This window comes from Chrysemys picta, chromosome 1, assembly GCF_011386835.1.
Source record: "Chrysemys picta bellii isolate R12L10 chromosome 1, ASM1138683v2, whole genome shotgun sequence".
Classification (NCBI taxonomy): domain Eukaryota; kingdom Metazoa; phylum Chordata; order Testudines; family Emydidae; genus Chrysemys; species Chrysemys picta.
The window spans coordinates 309,504,352-309,521,993 of record NC_088791.1 but is presented as its reverse complement, the minus strand read 5'-3'; the positions used below and the strand labels follow the sequence as shown (position 1 = coordinate 309,521,993).

Here is a 17,642-nt window from a genome sequence, read left to right as displayed (position 1 = left end):
CAAGTTCCGAGTTTATTAATGACTAGATCGAGCGAGGGGCTGACCTCCGAAGCCCCATCGCAGAACCCGGGGAGCCCAACGTGCTCAGCACGAGGCAGGATCGGGCCCACCTGCAAAGCCTTTTTCTCTTCAGAGCCTTTCAAGTGTGAGGTTGGACAAAAGGTTTGGCCTAAAAGTTGCAAAACGCTGATTGCGGGTGGAACGAAACCCTCGTTTGCTTCTCTTGGTTGTGCCGCGTCTTCACCGTCAGACTTCTTGCTATATTTCCTACTCAGGGCAAACCCGGGAGCAGCCTGCCGGGTTTCACACACAGGCATCACAGCAATCGGCAGTGGGGTGTTGCAGGTTCCTACTCAGAACCAACTGGAATATCACCCTAAATATCTGTTGTTATGAGATGTGACAACCGACCTTTGCACGGCACAGCCAAAAGGTTTAAACCAAAAATATAGGATTTGGTAAAAGCAAAACGGAATAAAGCACCATCCCTTTTCACGTGTCTCTATTCACTTAGCCCGCAGCCTGACACCCGCTTGAACTGACTGGACCGACAAGCCACTGTCTTCTCTCCTGCATTTATAAGTAAAACAAAATGTTATTGGCAAATCCTGCTGTGTGCCTGGGGCTAGCGAGCACAGAATACAAAAGCAGACTTTGGCCCCGATTGCGTTCGGAAAGTGAGCTCTGTGTTCACACTGGAAGGCTAGCTGGACAGAGCCTGACATTACCAAACAGCTCTGCCCCGCAGGAATCAAACAAACCACCTTTCGCCAGTCTGAAATGCGGCTGTGGGGAGTCAGGGGGCTATGTCAGCGTTGGAATTAAGCCGATGGTGTGGGAGGGCTCGCCTTGCCTCTCTCCCCGGCAGTGCGCGGGGCCAGGGCTTGTCAACCCCCCCCCCCCCCCCCAGGAGCTATTGCGCATAGATCCCAGGGGCCGGCTCTGAAATGTTCACTGACGAGCTGGAGCGTGAGCTCAGCCAAGGGGAGGCCGGTTTGCAGCGCCGAGCCCTCTCAGCTCACGGGAGGATCTGGCTCTCGCCCCTCATTCTGGCAGCGGGGAGGGAGGGGAAGCCGAATTGATCGGCCTGCTAGACGTGCAGCCGGGTCAGCCTTGGGCTTGGGGCGCTGCTCTAGCTGGGACTCCCACTCCCCAGCTCCTCCAAGACAGGGGGTCGGCTCGAGACCCTCTCCTTACCTGCAACACCCCACTGCCGGTGGCTGTGATGCCTGTGTGTGAAACCCGGCAGGCTGCTCCCGGGTTAGCGAGAGATCTAGGCTTCTGGCCATTATCACGCGCTTCCATAGCTGGATTCCTGGGCTGTGGTGGAATCATGTATTCATTGCCACGAAGGGGACTGGTGGGGGCAGGGGACCCACCCCCGGGACTCTCTCGGAGATGCTCCACTCCCCCCCCCCCCCCCGCTTTGTTTGCGAGGTAAAAATAACTGTTTTAAAGCCCTCGGTGGCCAAGCCGGAGAAGAAAAGGAGGAACCGTGGGTTAGTCCGACCTGTGGAATTTATGGCTCCCCCTAAAGCACAGACATGATAAGGAGTTAAAAGAACATCTTGGAGCTTTTCAAGCTGGCTGCCCCCGGGGCTTTGATGTAGATTAAGTTGCAGAATAAGCCAATACTTTTATCCTTGGGTTTAGGGTTGTTTAAATACACGCCGCTAGGAGCGGAGCAGAAGGCGAGCGTTTGCTCGCAGTGGGCTCGGGTACAAATGGGTGCACACGAAATACCTAATGAGAATGTGGCTGCCTTTCGCTTCGCTCAAATCACGCGCAATCACAGCCTAAGCTCAGCTTTTCATTGTCCTTACAGAGAAGTACACCCCCGCCCCCTTTCTTCAGTCAGCCCAGATGCCAATGTTTGGCTCGTTCCGGCCCTACAGTAAAATGTGGGGCTATTTGCGCTGCCCGTCTCTGGAGGGAATTTGCCAGGTTACGCATTAAATAACTTCTCTTTAGACAGGTGTGGCCAAGTGGGCTGCCTGCTCGGTGGAGATGAACAGTGGGTTCTCCCCTAGACAGGCTGTGAGTGAATAGGAACCTGGAACAAGCAAAGATCATGAGTCACAGGGTTTGCTCCCAAATTCACTGCCCGTGAATTTAGTCCTAAAGCCAGACTGTCATCGCTTTTAATCAGACATCTCTCGCCGCCACTCCACGTTTGGCTTACTAAGGCGTCAGGCTCTGCTGCAGTTTGCACCCTAATTCGATCGACTTCAGTGGAATCCTTTCGGATTTACACCAGGATTCGGAGGCCCGCTCCCACTGAAATCACTGGCACAAATCCCATTGATTCCGCTAGTGCAGAGCCCAGCTACAGCCGGGCCGAATCGGGCTCTCGGTCTGGGCTGAGAGAGTGGTCTGGTGAAACTGCAGGGACCGGGTGAGACTGAAATGAACTGCGCTGCCCTGTGGCAGTTTTGAAGAGAAGGAGACAAAGGACAGCAAGTCAGTTTCACATCCCAAAAGAGGGACTTGTGAAATGCAGGACAAGTTGGGCCCTCAAGCCCTCTTTCAAACGATTGCAGAACAATTTACAACAGCAGTGACTAGCCCCCAGCCTTTCGTCTGCAGACCTGTGCCTACAGCCCAGTGCCCCGCTGCCCAGACAGTCTGAACCTCCATGCAGAGGGACACTCCATCCTCCTTCCCCGCCCACGCCCGCTGCCTGGGGTCCGATCCAGCCTGGCACAGGCATCGGGGCGTAGAAAGAACATTACTCCACCCTTATCACTTACGCTAGTGAGGCCAAGTTTGAGTTCTGGCCGTTTCAGAGGTAAATACCACCAGACTTCTCCCGTCACAGCGCCTTCCCGGCCGCCCAGCTCCCCGGGAAAGCAGCACAATACTGATTCCCCACTCTCTGAACTCCGCCGTACACTGGCATGTCTCCACGGACAGCCAGCGTGTCGGACTGGTGTCAAAGGGGATGTATGTCTCCCTGTGTGTTAGCACAGCACCCACGGTCAGGAGACCCGAACCCCCGGACTCGACACAGTATTCAGTATTACCATGGTGCTGTTCATCCTTATTACACGGCTTGACAAGTGTCGAGAACGTTTTCATCCCCATTTCACCCATGGGGAAACTGAGTCACGGAAAGACTATATAACTCGCAGGGCATCACTAGCGATGGAGCTGACAATACAGCTCCCAATAAAGCTCGAATCCCCTGCGAGCAGGAAGTGCAGGACACAGGCTCTCTGGTGACAGGCGCGCAGGCTAATTTTGCTAGTGGCTTTATATTGACTCCATTCCTCAGGAAAACGTGAAATTCCAGCTGTAAAATGGTTGGTAAACATCTAGAGCACTATCCGCTGCAAACTCCCAGGGTAGCCTTCTCTCGGGTGAATTGAATCATTATCACTTAATTAATTACCAATTGTCTTTATTTTCTACACTGTCTTCCATAGCAAGAGACTTTGCAGTGCCTTCTCTGCAACCGCATCTTGCGTGACAGCATCTCCCTCTATGTCCAACTAAAGACCATAGGTGCTGGAACTAGGGGTGTTGGGGGGCTGCCGCACCCCTTCACTCCAAGTGGTTTCCATTATATACAGGATTAACAGTTTGGTTCAATGGCTCTCAGCACCTCCACTATACAAATTGTTCCAGCCCCCCTTCTAAAGACCCAATTCTACAACTCCTCACTCTGAAGGAAGGAATAAAACTGCTTCCATGAGTATGGATTGCGGGCTTGAGTAAAGGTTTGTAGGACTGGGGCTTGTATAAGAGGGTGATTTTATTTGTCATTTAAACACCATTGCACTGCCCAGGTACTGTATGAATAATAATTAGAACCACTCCTAGACTAGAATTGTTCCTATTAAGACAGTATCTGAATTCTTATTTGACTTTAATGGGAGCAGGCTGAGGCTCACTAAGAATTATAGCAGTAGCTAATAGTGGATGCTATTGCCAAAGTAGTAACATGTTTAAATGACAACCTCCTGAATTAACTGGCTCATAATTATCCAAAATCTTCTTACAGGATGAAATTTCCCATGCTTTGTCTCTGCTCCCAAGTCTTTCTTTCTTTCTTTGACAGGTTTCAGAGTAGCAGCCGTGTTAGTCTGTATCCGCAAAAAGAAGAACAGGAGTACTTGTGGCACCTTAGAGACTAACAAATTTATTAGAGCATAAGCTTTCGTGCATCCGAAGAAGTGGGCTGTAGTCCACGAAAGCTTATGCTCTAATAAATCTGTTAGTCTCTAAGGTGCCACAAGTACTCCTGTTCTTCTTTTTCTTTCTTTGCTACATGAAGATGAAAACAAACAAAATCAAAACCTTCTTATGGGGCCCAAACCTGCTCCCACTGGAACCAAAGGATACTTTCCCATTGACTTCAATGGGAGCAGGATCAGACCTCTGTTTCCTTCTCTAAACACCGGATTTCCAGGCAGGTCTATCATCTGAGATAATGTGCCCACCTAGGCACCAGCACACCTTTGAGGTGGGTAAAGCAGTTATCTCCCCATTTTACACATCTGGAGAACTGAGGCAGAGACTCTTATCCAAGGCCCCAGGAAGAGTTAGGGGCACAACTAACCTTAGAGCTCAGATGTGATTCATCCAAGGGGCGAGTTCTGTCTCTGGCCCATGTGCCCTCCTCAGGCTAAGTTGTCTGAACTCTACATTCAGACAAAGCAGGGCCTTAGCCCTCGGTCAAATATGGTTTTAGATCCCAAAGTATGACAATTTGAAAATGCCTTTTGGAAGGTAATGAGCTCGATCCGGCACTTCGTGTGCATCTAACTCCAATAAGAGTTACTTATATTCTGTAAGGGGAGAGTAAAGCTCTGGCAAAACAAGCAAGAAAGAACTGCTAGCCCTTGTTTAGCCTAAGGAGAAACTGGGAAAACAGATTGTGTAAGTGACTTGCTCAAGTTCTCACCGTTGCAGAGAAAAAAACCCAGACACCGGGAGTTTCAGTCCCCCAATCCACTGTCCATACCACTTAGCGCTGGTTCTATGTAGAAAACTTAGCTGAATGATAAACCTGTAGAGCTAAATCCTGTCCAGAGTTACCCCTGAGATAGGTATAATTGTGACTGAGGGCAGAATTTGTCCCATCTCAATTAATCATAGCTAAGAGAGGGAAGCAAATGGGCCATCTTGACTATCACATTAAGTAGCCATGTTGAATTTGGACAAAAAGCTCCAAGGCAGAGCTATTTAAAATAGTTCTTTTTTTCTTTTATTGCAGTTACAGGATCTTAAAATGTTAATATTGATTATTGAGGTCAATGGACCTTACTTGGGTAGGGATAGGTGGAGCAGGGTGCCAAGTTTTTGTGAGGATTAACTGTTATGTTTGTACAAAACTTTAGATATGCAAAAGCTGTATAAATCATATATACATGACTACGACTATACCATAGTGCAGGGCTAACCCGGGACAGAAAAACTAAAAAAGTGATCTTAGGGTGCCACCTAGTGTCCAACATTAAAACAATGCCTGGGTGTTGTCCTGGCTTTTTCCTCTTCAATACTAGCGTACAATAAAAGTGTAATTGTAATTAACTGCGACTCCTCATGGACACTTTATAATACTTGACAGTATTTTAACATTCACAAGCTATGCATTTAGCCCATCATTTTAGGCTTGATGTAGATTCTGAAATGCCTTTCCTCTGGTATAGGTGTCATGACTTTTCTCTTCATGGTTATGTCAAAAAGGGAGGTATATCTAATTGAGGGGTAAGGGGACTCTCTCGTTGATGATGCTTTTACAATTGTTTACAAAAGTAGGCAAAAGTCTGGCTAATTTGACCAAGGTCACTTGGTACTGCCCCTAGCAGAAAAATAAAAACAAATCAATTGGATCACAGCAGCAACTAGGTGCCTCAGTCATGAAGGTTGCCGGTAGTGTTGAGTGTATCTTGCACTTTAGTTTGGTTTGTTATTGTATTTCCTATTTTGTTCTCTGTTTCATAACGGTTTTTTGAACCTGGGAGGAGCATATGATGTTTTTTATGGTAGCAGATCCAATTAATTTTTAAACCTATGTTATCATTCTTTTGGCTGTGGCAGGATCACTGCTGTTCAAATGCTTCTTAGTTTAATGGTTCTTCTGAAGTTTTCAGTGCTCTCTCTCTCTCTCTCATCTTTCTAGCAGGGACTTTCACTAGAAAGATGGTTCCATAGGCTTTATTGATGTCCCATAATCCTCTGGGCAGCTCCAGTGATCCTTATTTAAAGCTATAAAGCCCATCCTGTACAAAACTTAGCCATTTAAGGTACTTATATGGCCTTCTTCACAGCAGTAGCCAAGACCCTCACAATCCTTAATGTATTCATCCTCATAATAACCTTGTGAAGTAGGTAAGTGACATCCTTATTTAACACATGGGGAACTGAGGCACAGTGAGGCTACAACCAACTAGCCACAGGTCACACAGGAAAGCTGTGGAAGAGCAAGAAATTGAACCTTGATCTCCTAGGTGCTAGGCTAGTGTCCTAACTATTGGACTAGTTTACCTGTCATCCCTAGTATTTTATTTTGTTAGCCCTTATTAAGGAGAAATTTCTTTGCCATTCTAGTCTCTTCTGGGGTGAAATGCAGGAAAAAACGCACTAGAAACAAAATCATATATTACTCCCTCCTCATCCCAGAAGCCCCGAGAGGCATTATTCAAATAACATTTTAGCTGCACACAGTAAGTGTGACTAGTACCTTTCTCCGTATCAGACTGCAGTGTTGTGACACTCATGTAATAAATTTTCTCTGGTCACTGTTGTGCACCTACATGTTGCTGTATAACACCCAACATGTTTAACACCAAGGTTAATATTTTTTTGAAAGAGAGACAGAAAATTGTAAAGTAGCCACTTAAAAGGGGCTAACTTGTGGTTTGCACAAGCCTGTGAATGGGCCGGCACTTTGCTGTGCTGAACCAAGAACATCCAGAGAGGGAATTCTGGCTCTAAGAGCCATTATTCCCTTTCAAAGCCCCCTTACTCCAGCTCTGCTCTGCTCCAGCCACCCTTCACACTCTGGAGGTGGGAATAGCAAATATACAACACCAACTTATCGCTGTGTGCCCAGATCCAAGATCCAAGTAGCCCATGCAAGATTTGTAAGGGAGGTTCCAATTGTTCTATCTTCAGTGCAGGGCACAATCTTACCCAAAATATTTATACACACATGTGTGTGCTATATGCAGCAGTTAACATGAATGGCATGCACTACATGTACAGTTCATCCCATAGAGCTCTACAAATCACAACGGCCAAAAACCTGTTCAAATGGCCCCCTCTATCTGTGGAAGGCTCACAACCCTTTCTTTTCATCTGCTTTTAAGACGTGCTAAACAGTGCAGTCCCTTTTCTGAGTGTTTTGAAATTATTCCTATTTCCATATATTCAAAAAATAAAACCCTTTTGAAATACACTAAGCATGTTTGTTTTTTCCAGAAACAAAAGAAAAATATATTTCAAAAAAGTTTATTGCTACATTTGCATTTCAAAGGTAGGATTTTATATCTGGTATAAAATATTGTCATCTGATAATATTGTCATCTGATAATTCAGTAATAAGTGTTAACCAAGATATGCAATGCATTATTGCTGTACAAGAACAGATTTATTAATCATTGTCAGGAGTTTGTTAGTAAACAGCAGCTTAATTTATGGGATACCATTTAATCAAAATAATGATACACCTACTGAAGTTACCAAAGAAAGTGCTGAACGTGGTTAGTAATTCTTGTAGGGCAGAAAGAGAAAACTGGTTAAAAAAGCATATTCTCTTCTTGATTCACTGGGAGTTATGCACACATCTCTGGTTACCATTCCTAGAAGCTGCGCCAACACATCCCATATCATCAACAGGAAAATAATATATCTCCAAATCTATATGAAGAACAATCACCTCAGGGATTTTTCTCATAGGAAAGCAGGAAAGGAGATAGAGAGGTATATTCTCATCTCAGTGCAGTGGGATTCGTACATGTAACTCTCATTAAAACTCCTGTGAGTTGTATAGTTGCTGAATCATAGAGATGAGATTATGCCCCTAAATTAGTACCAAGAATAGCCTCATTAAAAATGAAGTGTGTCCATCTGGCAGAAGTATAAGAACTCAAGCTGTACATCTAACAGGAAATGTAAAGGAATGAAAAGATTCAAAATCAAACGATCAGAAATACTCAAAAACAGATTAGGTTCTTGGCAATAACGGCCAACATTTTCAAACACAGGTGCTTAAAGTTAGGTCTTTAAATCAAGTGGTCTGATTTGCAAAGGTGCTGTGTACTCTCAAGCCTCATTAACTTCAATGGGAGCTGTGTGTAAGAAGCACTTCTGAAAAATCAGAGCGCTAGGATTTAGGTACCTGACTTTAAAGCTCGCAAGTTTGAAAATGCCTTAAGATTTTCATGTTTGCTTACAATGCAGCACACAGTAGTTTGAATGTAATGCCTTGATTAAATACAGCTTCCATAAAGCTGTCACTGGAAGGTTTTCAGTTGTAGATGCATGAAAAAGTCATTGATTAAAAATACATATTGCTTCGGGCTTGTGGTAAATGCATTTTCTGGACTTAAAATAATGAAATTGAATAAAGGTTCCCTTCATGGTATGAGATGATGGAATTGCCTGTAAGAAATGCTAATATAGCAGCAGCTAATAATCTGTTTACTTATAGTGGTGACATAAAACATTAATCATATACAGAGCTTATATGAATTTCTAAGTAAAGTCCAGAAACTGGATTATTTTTTTATCTGAGAATCTTCATCCTGGGATGGATCAGTGGATGGAAGGCGCTCATTTTCCCTGCTCACAGGTGGTCTGGTTTTGGAATTGGAAGGGTGTGTAGAAATATTGCTCTCCATATTTTGATAGACCTATATATTAGGAAGGGAAAGTAAGTCATATAAATTATTGTTTGTTCTAAACACAACAGAGTATATTAGCATCCAGTTTTCCCTCATAATACTGAATTTGCATATCTAAATTCAGTGGAACTATATTAGCAAAATAGCAAGTAATACAATAATAAATACCAGCTGCAAAGTTGAATGCACTGCAGCCACAGTACTGGAGAGTAAATCGTTGCTAAGCACTCTCTTGTAAAGTTAATAACCATCTAAGACCATATTTTCAAAAGTAGTTGTATAAGTTGTGCCTGCCAAATGTGTGCAACTGGGTTTACTAATTTACTGCTGTTACTAAGGGACTAGTTATAATAAAGCCACATGTGAATTTTGTGCATAAAAATGGATGCGTGCTCATGTTTTAGCAGATGCAGCTTAGCTGCCAGCATCTTGAACATTTTGCTTTAAATAATGTTAATTTGTTTGGGGGATAAAAATCCGTTTTCCAAACCATGAGGTCAAATTCAAATCCTGTGGAGAAAGTGATCTGATCCCCATCTGACAAACAGGTGCATTTAGCCCAAAATTCAGCAAGACACTGAAGCATATGCTTAAGGATGTCCTTAAGTCCTATTGACATGAGAAACTTGAAGAAAATCAGTCTCCTGGAATGCAAAGACCTAGGAATACAATTAAATATTTCAAGGGGCTGTGTGTAAGAGCTGGGTTTGGGTATTCCCTTGCACAAACACATGGACCATCTCCTTGGCCTCCGTGACTATGATCCATTACATACCTTCCTTACTTTTGTTTTGGAGGTCAGGCAGAATAGATTCTTCATGACTGTTCAGGAGAGCTAGGCCTGGACTGGAGATCTGCCAGGCACCTTAACAAAGGTTCAATCCCACAAGGTACTGAGCACTTTGGCCTCAATGCAGAAAACCACTTCAGGATGTGATTAATTTTAAGCACCTGAATAGTCCCATTGGCTTTAACAGGACTAGTCACATGCTTAAAGTTAAGCATGTGCTGATATATTTTGCTGGATCAGAGCTAGAATGCTCTGGATTGAGTTGCAGGATTGAGCCCCTACTACATGCTTTCCCTTCAGATTTTCCAATGAGGCCATATGAATAAGACAGAACTTGGCCTCATGGTTGCACTCAATAAACAGCTCAACCATACGCAGTGTTGTGGTAGCCATATTGGTCCCAGGATATCAGAGAGAGAAGCTTGAAAGCTGGTCTCGCTCACCAACAGAAGCTGGTCTAATAAAATATATTTCCTCACCCATCTTGTCTCACAGGCCAGGTGTATATTCAGTTGCTATTACTGGCTCTTCTTTACCCTTGACCCTGGCACCTGTGAAGAACTGAGGCCAGATCTACTCTCACAGCACCACCTGCATCTCTGGAGGGGTGAAGTCAGCCCACAAGTGGTCTTCTGAAGACCCCTGCTTTCAATGGAGGGGGACTGGGTCATGACTGACCTCTCGTCCTACATCCCCACTGCTTTGGTGGAAGGCAGAAGGGGGTTGCCCTTTGAGTCACCTCCTCCTTAACTTCACCCCAATACACACACAGGGAGAGGATCCCTGCTGCAACAACCCTAGTAGCACACATTACCTCATAAGATTAGTGCACTGGAGATTCATACGGTATGAACACTGAAACGGATTAGTGACTATATGTAATTCTTTATGTTTAATCTCTGGTAATGATTATTTATAACAGTGTTACCTATTGCACACAGTTTCCTAGCAGCCAGTATCACACTGGTTATCTATCATTCTGTTTAAGTTCTTATATTGCCCTCATCGCTGTAGAATCCGAGCACCTTCCAGATGTGCCAGAAGTGACATGAGTAGCATTTGTCACATGTATAAGAACAAAAACATCAAGAAAATACTGGGGGAGCAACAACACATTTAGGGCTGGCTAATAACAGCCAGAAATATGCTAGATGGTCTGTAACAGTTTTGTACATTGCTGCCATCTGAATTCAGACTGTGATAGTGCATCCAGGCTATTTTTCAGCAAAAATGTGGAATAGGAGCAATAAACATTCAGCCCCTGTGGGAAATTCTTCCCTGGGAGGAAAAATATCTCAGCTGATAAAAGGTGCAAGGGCAAAAAAATGTCTTTTTTAGTTCAACAGTGGAATTTTGTCTCTGGACTTCAATGCAACCCTCCTTCAAAAGCTCACGTGCAACATACAAACCCCAGCCCCTTTGTACAGTTCATCCCTTAGTGATGACAGTATGTGCACTCTACTGAGCATGCTCAATGAGTCTATTGAGAGCTACAAAAGGAGAAGGGACCCTTTTTGGTTAAATTAACGACTACTGTCAGCCTACTGCTGCAGCAAGGCTTAAGGCAGAAGCAGCAAGGTTAATTTATAATCAGCATAAAGCTGATCAAGGACACTCCATCCTTGAAATTTGTTTGGCCTGCTAAGTGCAGGGAGCCAGCTGGGAACCTATGGCTTTGAAAGGCGTTAGTTCAGCTTTTCACTGGGGTAACTTTTCTGGCAGGGAAAATAAGCTCCTCTAGGATCCTATTTGTCATATTCCTATTTGTCAGCATCAGGATAACACATCTCCATCTAAGGAAGGTGGACTATTGCTCCCTCCAGACCCTGTCAACATTAGTCCTACTGGCAGAGGGGGGTTATTTGAGAATGACATAAGGCTCTGCCTCCTCCAGGACTTAAGCATGTTGCACCCACAGCACTCCCAGCCCCTCACACACCCTGCAACGTGTCCCAACTCAGATCCCCACATAGAGCAGCCATCAGCACTGCCAGTAGACCACAAAGCCAGCTGCATTAGCTTTTACAAAAGGGGAACTCGTTTCTGTGGGCACAGAGAGACAGTTAGTGACCTTCCTGCATTGGACTGGAGAAACAGGCAGGAAAGAGGAAGTCCCTATGTCCCAGGTGGTTTATTAGAGCAACACACAAAACATTTTGCAAAAAGGATTCCTCCTACATCTCAGCTCAGTCCTCTGTGAATGGCTCAGCTAGGGGAAGAAACCAGCTCCAGGACATAATGGGCTGTTCCTGGGGATCCTTTCTAATGAAGTGGGTCAGCAATAGGAGCCATCATTTCCAAACACCTTATTGTGGACTCTAAAGATACATTTAAAATACAGAACTGCAAAACAGAGCATTTCTTGTGTTTGCATGATTGCATACCGCTCCTTCTGCATCAGCCAGCTGCCGTGCTAAAAGGGAACGCAGCTGTGAAAAGGAAGGTCTTTTTCTAGAGTCCAGAGCCCAACAGGACTGCATTACAAAGTATCTGCAGGAACAAAAGAAGAAATATGTGACAGTTTGCAAAGAAAATGTATCAATGGTTAAATACTATGGTAACTGACATTACAGAAATGCCAAAGATCAACAGACTGTATTATGGAGTATCAGAAAGATATTGATAAAGAATTCAGGTTTGATTTATTTGTTCAGAAAGATAAATAAAAAGAATGAGAGTGCATACATTAAACTCTGTAGTTCACCCCTTGAAGTCTATGTCAAATTCCCTGGTGGATTTCACAGGGGGCAGGATTTCACCCAGGGTTGTTAGTTACTTATCATATTACATATCACTTATCATGTGAGATCTTAGCAATGTTTACATGATTCAGTTGGTCTACCCTCCACATTCAGACTAGTAGGAGAACATTTCCCTCCTAAGAAATGGTGGACTGTGTCTATGGGGCTGATCCTGCCCCCACTTTAAGTGAATGTCATAGTCATATAATCTCCATAGGGATCTTTATGGAGCATAATCCTGCAAAAGTCTTTGTAGAATTTATATGAAGTCCACACAGAGTCTTCACAGGTGTCCATGCAACGTTTATAATCTCTGCAGAAGTCCCTTGAGAATTTATAAGGTCAACATAAGACCTTGTGGGGTTTGTAAGTTCCACAGAAATCCCTGCTGGACTCATAAACATTGTAATGTATATATGCAACTTCCCAGGCATTACAATATCTACAGGCAGAGCCTGAAGACATTGTAATGCCCATAGCTTTGCAATATGTGTACTTGGCCTCATGGACATCAGCATGTCTACAGGTTGTCCCAGTAAATGTCAAAAGATCTGCAATGGGGAGCCCAGAGAAACCAAAATCCTTCTCTTTCTTTCATGCTCAATGTCTTGCAGCCCTCTGCCTTCTCCCCTCTCTCCTTTTTTGTCCCCTGGACTCCTCCCCTTTGGCAGAGCACACAGACACAGGTGTTTGCAAGGTGTAATCTCCATGGAATTTGAATATCCACATCAGACTCCATGTTGATTGTAATGTCCACACTGAGAAGCACAAGAGTTACAATGCCCCTGCATCTCCTGTCTCCTGCTCCCACCCAAACCCTTTTGTGTTATCACTCGCCTCTTCTAAAGGCACTGACATCTCCCTGGAATTGAATTGGACACGGCTGGGTTCAGTAAAAAAAGAAGAGAAAGTTAATGAGAGCTTTATTTAGTACACCTCTACCCTGATATAATGCTGTCCTTGGGAGCCAAAAAATCTTAGGTTATAGGTGAAACTGCATTATATTGAACTTGCTTTGATCCACTGGAGTGCGCAGTTCCTCCCCCCCGGAGCACAGCTCTACCGTGTTATGTTGGGTTGTGTTATATCAAGGTAGAGGTGTATCTAAAATGGATTTTGTGTAACCCTTGCTATAGAAAATAAACCCTCCTCCATGAATGGAGCTGAAGATTCTGAAATACCAACCCAAGAGGAAGTTTTCTGAGAATGTAAGGACCAATTGAAAACAGGTAGTAAACTGGTCTTTTCAAACAAATACAACGTTCATTGCTGATCATGACCCTATAATAATTTCTGCTTCTAGACAAAAGCTACATTAACAAATATCCTGCACCAGCCTTAGAGAAAGATGTGATTTTGCCTGGAATAACTCTGTTAGGCAGGGTAGAGGGCAAAGGAGTGGAATAAATATAAAGATAGCATTAGGAAAAATAATTACTTGATTAACAATTAATCCCCACCCTATGCAGTATCCAGAACGTATACTTACATTTCTTCTGTAGCATAAAATGGCTGGTCCATTTTAAATCCACTTTGAATGAGTTTGTAGAAGTTTGAATCAACCTGAATTCCAGGGTAAGGATTCACACCTATGAGAAATATTGTGGAAATATTAGCATACAGGAGGCTAGAGAAAAGTGGTGCTCTTCTGTTGTGATATAGAACATACCGAGAGAGAATATTTCCCACAGTAATATTCCATAAGACCAGACATCACTCTTAATTGTGTATATCCTGTCAAATAAGCTTTCAGGAGCCATCCATTTGACTGGTAACCGAGCCTGTACAAAGAGACGGAAAAGGAGCTTGATTAGTATTTTCTACACACAATATAGCCAACTCCTTGGAGCACTCACTGCTCACTACGATCAAAGTCTGATTGCAGACAGAAAAATAGAGACTCATTTAGGGGGGAGGGATAGCTCAGTGGTTTGAACATTAGCTTACTAAACCCAGGGTTATGAGTTCAATCCTTGAGAGGGCCATTTAGGGATCTGGGGCAAAAATCTGTTTGGGGATTGGTCCTGCTTTGAGCAAGGGGTTGGCCTAGATGACCTCCTAAGGTCTTTTCCAATCCTGATATTCTATTATTTTAAATAGCTGCTGCAAACAGCTCATCAAGCTGTAGGTGAGGCTACTGTATGACAGGTTCTAAGATTGTTTGCCTTACGTGGGCTACATTGTCAGAGTCTTTACTTTGCTATGCAGGAGATTAAGGCCCCCTCTTCTTGATCTTGCTTAGAATATGATACTGGCCATGAGGAGGAGAGATGGGGCTACTCACTATGAGCAAGCTGACAGGGATGGGGAGTGGCGAAGACAGGAAGTGGGAGGAGCTCTGGTTTGACAGCCTACTCACTGACCTGAGTAGCCAGCAGGGCACACATATGGCCTGGGGTGAAGTAACTTGCTCCAGCCCCAGAGCAATGAGGAATCAGGAGAGGAGCTGTGAGTCTCTGACACAGTTTGTTCTCTGGCCTGCTCCTGGGCTAGTGCAGCTGTGTGCTGCCCCTCACTTAGGGCAGGTTGTAAGGTTCCAATCTAGCTTTATATATAGAGAGAGCTGCTCCTCTTTGTCTTGCTTCCAGGGCAAAAGGTGTCACCTGGTGACACACCCCTCCTGGGTCTCAGGTTACGAAGGCACCACCATAGCATATGTACAGAGCACTGGGCAGCCTCACCTGCCCTGAAGGCCTCAGCAAAAATCACACATCCAACTCCCACCACCCAAGAATTGGTGCATGGTACACAGGGAAATGAAGGTACACACAGTTTTAGTATAGGACAGTAAGACTCATATGCAATGTAACAAGATGAATAAAACCCCACTTTGTCACACCTGGGAAACCCCATCCAAGTCCTCATTCTCACACAGATCAAAGGAACCACCCTGGGTGTCCCTACGAATTCTTAAGTGTGGCCACTGAACTTTTGTTTTCTATCCTTACTCATCCCTGTCCTCAAAAGCCTCCCCAAGCCTTTACATTAGTCTAAAATAATACAATCATTAACAGAGCAAGCTCTAATTATCCCTCTCCCCCCCCCCCCCACACACACACCAAAAAAATTCCTACTCTGGAGCTCATGTTGAAATCAACGATGACTCAGCCTGTATTCTTTTCTAAGATCTTGCTTCCCTCACTCTTCTTCTCTAGTATATGAAACAGAGTGGGTTTTATAAAGTGTTGGTTATGCCATATTGACTTAGATACAGTGATTTCCCTGGAGCTATTCTGCTTTGCACCAGCCGAGGATCTGGCCCACAGTGTCGTATTCTTAAATTAACTAATGTTTAGATTACTATGCAAACATTTGCAGGGTCCAGCCCAAATCTGATTAGGCTAATACCAAATCTATTATTTTCATTTGCCAAGGCAAGAAAACTTTTTCAGTGACACAGTGAGGTTACTCTCCTGTATGTCCAACTACATGTATAACTACCGGCTAGTACAACTATCCCACTGTATATGCATTTATCAGCTCAACAGTTCCTTATAGTTTTTACGATTATGTGAAAAATTTAAAGTAGGCGTGAGCTTACATTGCCTCTGATGACGTAGTTAGAGTCATTCATTATATCTCTAGCTAGGCCAAAGTCACATATTTTCACTACTTTTCCACAGGTCACTAATACATTCCTGGCAGCCAGGTCTCTGTGAATACACTGTAAAGAAAGAATGGATTAGGGTTGTGTATTGTTTTACAACAGATGGAAGTTGTTATTCATTGTTTTTGGCTTCATCTGCAAAATCTTGCACCTTTCCCTGCTCAAACAACTTTATCTGCATTAATGGAAAAGTGAAATAGCTTGGTTTTGCAATGCTAATATGTACAATGGAAGCCAGGATGTCAGAACTAACGTCATAGTTACTAGTTGTTTATGGAATAATATTACCTGTTTATTATGAGGAATGGGAGAAGGCTGAGATTAGAACGGTGAGTGGCTTATTTAATTCTCTCCCCAGCAACTATCATTTCAGAAGGGAAAAAAACAGCAGCAGAAATACAGTTTGATTATACACTGGATAAACCTAAACCTTCAAAGGGCACCAGAATGCTAATACATAGCTTGAGCCACAGATGTTTTCTAATTGATGGCTAGAGCCCACCCACCCCCTCTTCACTTCTGCAAGCAGAAGGAACTGAAGCCTGTATATCTAGGCTGGGAGTGGGAGAGGGCACTGCGGTAAGGGGTGGGGATTGGAAGTTAGCTATTCTCCACGGCATAATCCACTACTCCCCACAATCTGTAGTAATGTGGATATGTTCATTCTCTATGCTGTGGAGACACAGACACATCCTAAGGTTTGGTTTTATAGTCAGAAGTAATCAGGGAACCTCAAGCAACATGGCTTCTATAGAAGTGGTTGGGCTGACATCTGCAAGGTGCCCTAGCAGCTAGGGAACAATGAGTAGGCTTAGGTCCTCAGCACAAAGGTCCTTGTTGCTCCAGCAGATCTCCCAGGATATCTGTATGGCTCACCAAGAACCCATGGGTTTAAGAAGCTGAACCTCTGACCCCTTCCACTAAGGCAAACTCTGCCCTGTGACAGAAGAATGAGGCATTTCCAATCTCCCTTAGAAAGGAGGACATAGCCTTTAAACTCTACTTAATCTTATTGCAGATCAGTGGCCGATTAATGTACAGGCCTATGGGGCCCGTGCCCAGGGTCCCCAGCCTGAAAAATGGGTGCCTCTGTGCCCTGCACCCTCACCCCGCTCCCCGGCAAGAGTGCTGGGAGGGAGGGCTGAGGGGACTGCAGGCAGAAGTAGTGCGGAGGGGCCCCAACTTGCTCTGGTCCAGGGCCCCACAAAACAATAATCCGCCTCTAGTCACATATGCATCAGACCTGGCTCACACACAGTCAAGCCTTAAGGCACAATCTAGGAGTATTTTATTTTGGTTGTTTTAAAACCTGTAATAAAGATATGGTTTAAACCTGTCACTTCACAGTTTTCTATTTCAGATGGCCTGCTGCTAATTTGATCTATCTTTCTATTCTTTACATGCTAAACATTGTACACAGGTTAAACATACCGATTTTGACTCAAGAAACTCCATTCCTTTGGCAACTTGATATGAGAAGCAGAGAAGATCTTCAAAAGTGAGCATATTGAAGTCCTCCTCTTCATACACCCTTCTATTGATATATTTAATTTCTTCTGTAAAACATAAGCAGACCTTGGGCTTGTGACTACCTGGAGACACTCGGGAAAGTGAAGATGAATTAACTGAAGGTGTGAAGCTGAAGTGCAGGA

The 17,642-nt window shown here is 44.1% G+C and overlaps 1 protein-coding gene across 3 annotated transcripts in view; it reads right to left on the bottom strand.

Moving 5' to 3' along the window:
* Positions 1 to 7,444: 7,444 nt before the first annotated feature.
* Positions 7,445 to 17,642, bottom strand: part of FLT3 (fms related receptor tyrosine kinase 3) — an 80,770-nt gene continuing 70,572 nt past the window's right edge. For all 3 annotated transcript variants that reach the window (XM_065581382.1, XM_065581381.1, XM_008167421.4), the window contains exons 19-24: positions 17,422 to 17,546; positions 15,925 to 16,047; positions 14,053 to 14,164; positions 13,873 to 13,972; positions 12,027 to 12,132; positions 7,445 to 8,861 (exon numbers count right to left, since the gene is read on the bottom strand). In XM_065581382.1, the coding sequence (XP_065437454.1) occupies positions 8,727 to 8,861; positions 12,027 to 12,132; positions 13,873 to 13,972; positions 14,053 to 14,164; positions 15,925 to 16,047; positions 17,422 to 17,546 (701 nt within the window). In that variant the 3' untranslated portion in view covers positions 7,445 to 8,726. The remainder of the gene's footprint in view (positions 8,862 to 12,026; positions 12,133 to 13,872; positions 13,973 to 14,052; positions 14,165 to 15,924; positions 16,048 to 17,421; positions 17,547 to 17,642) is intronic.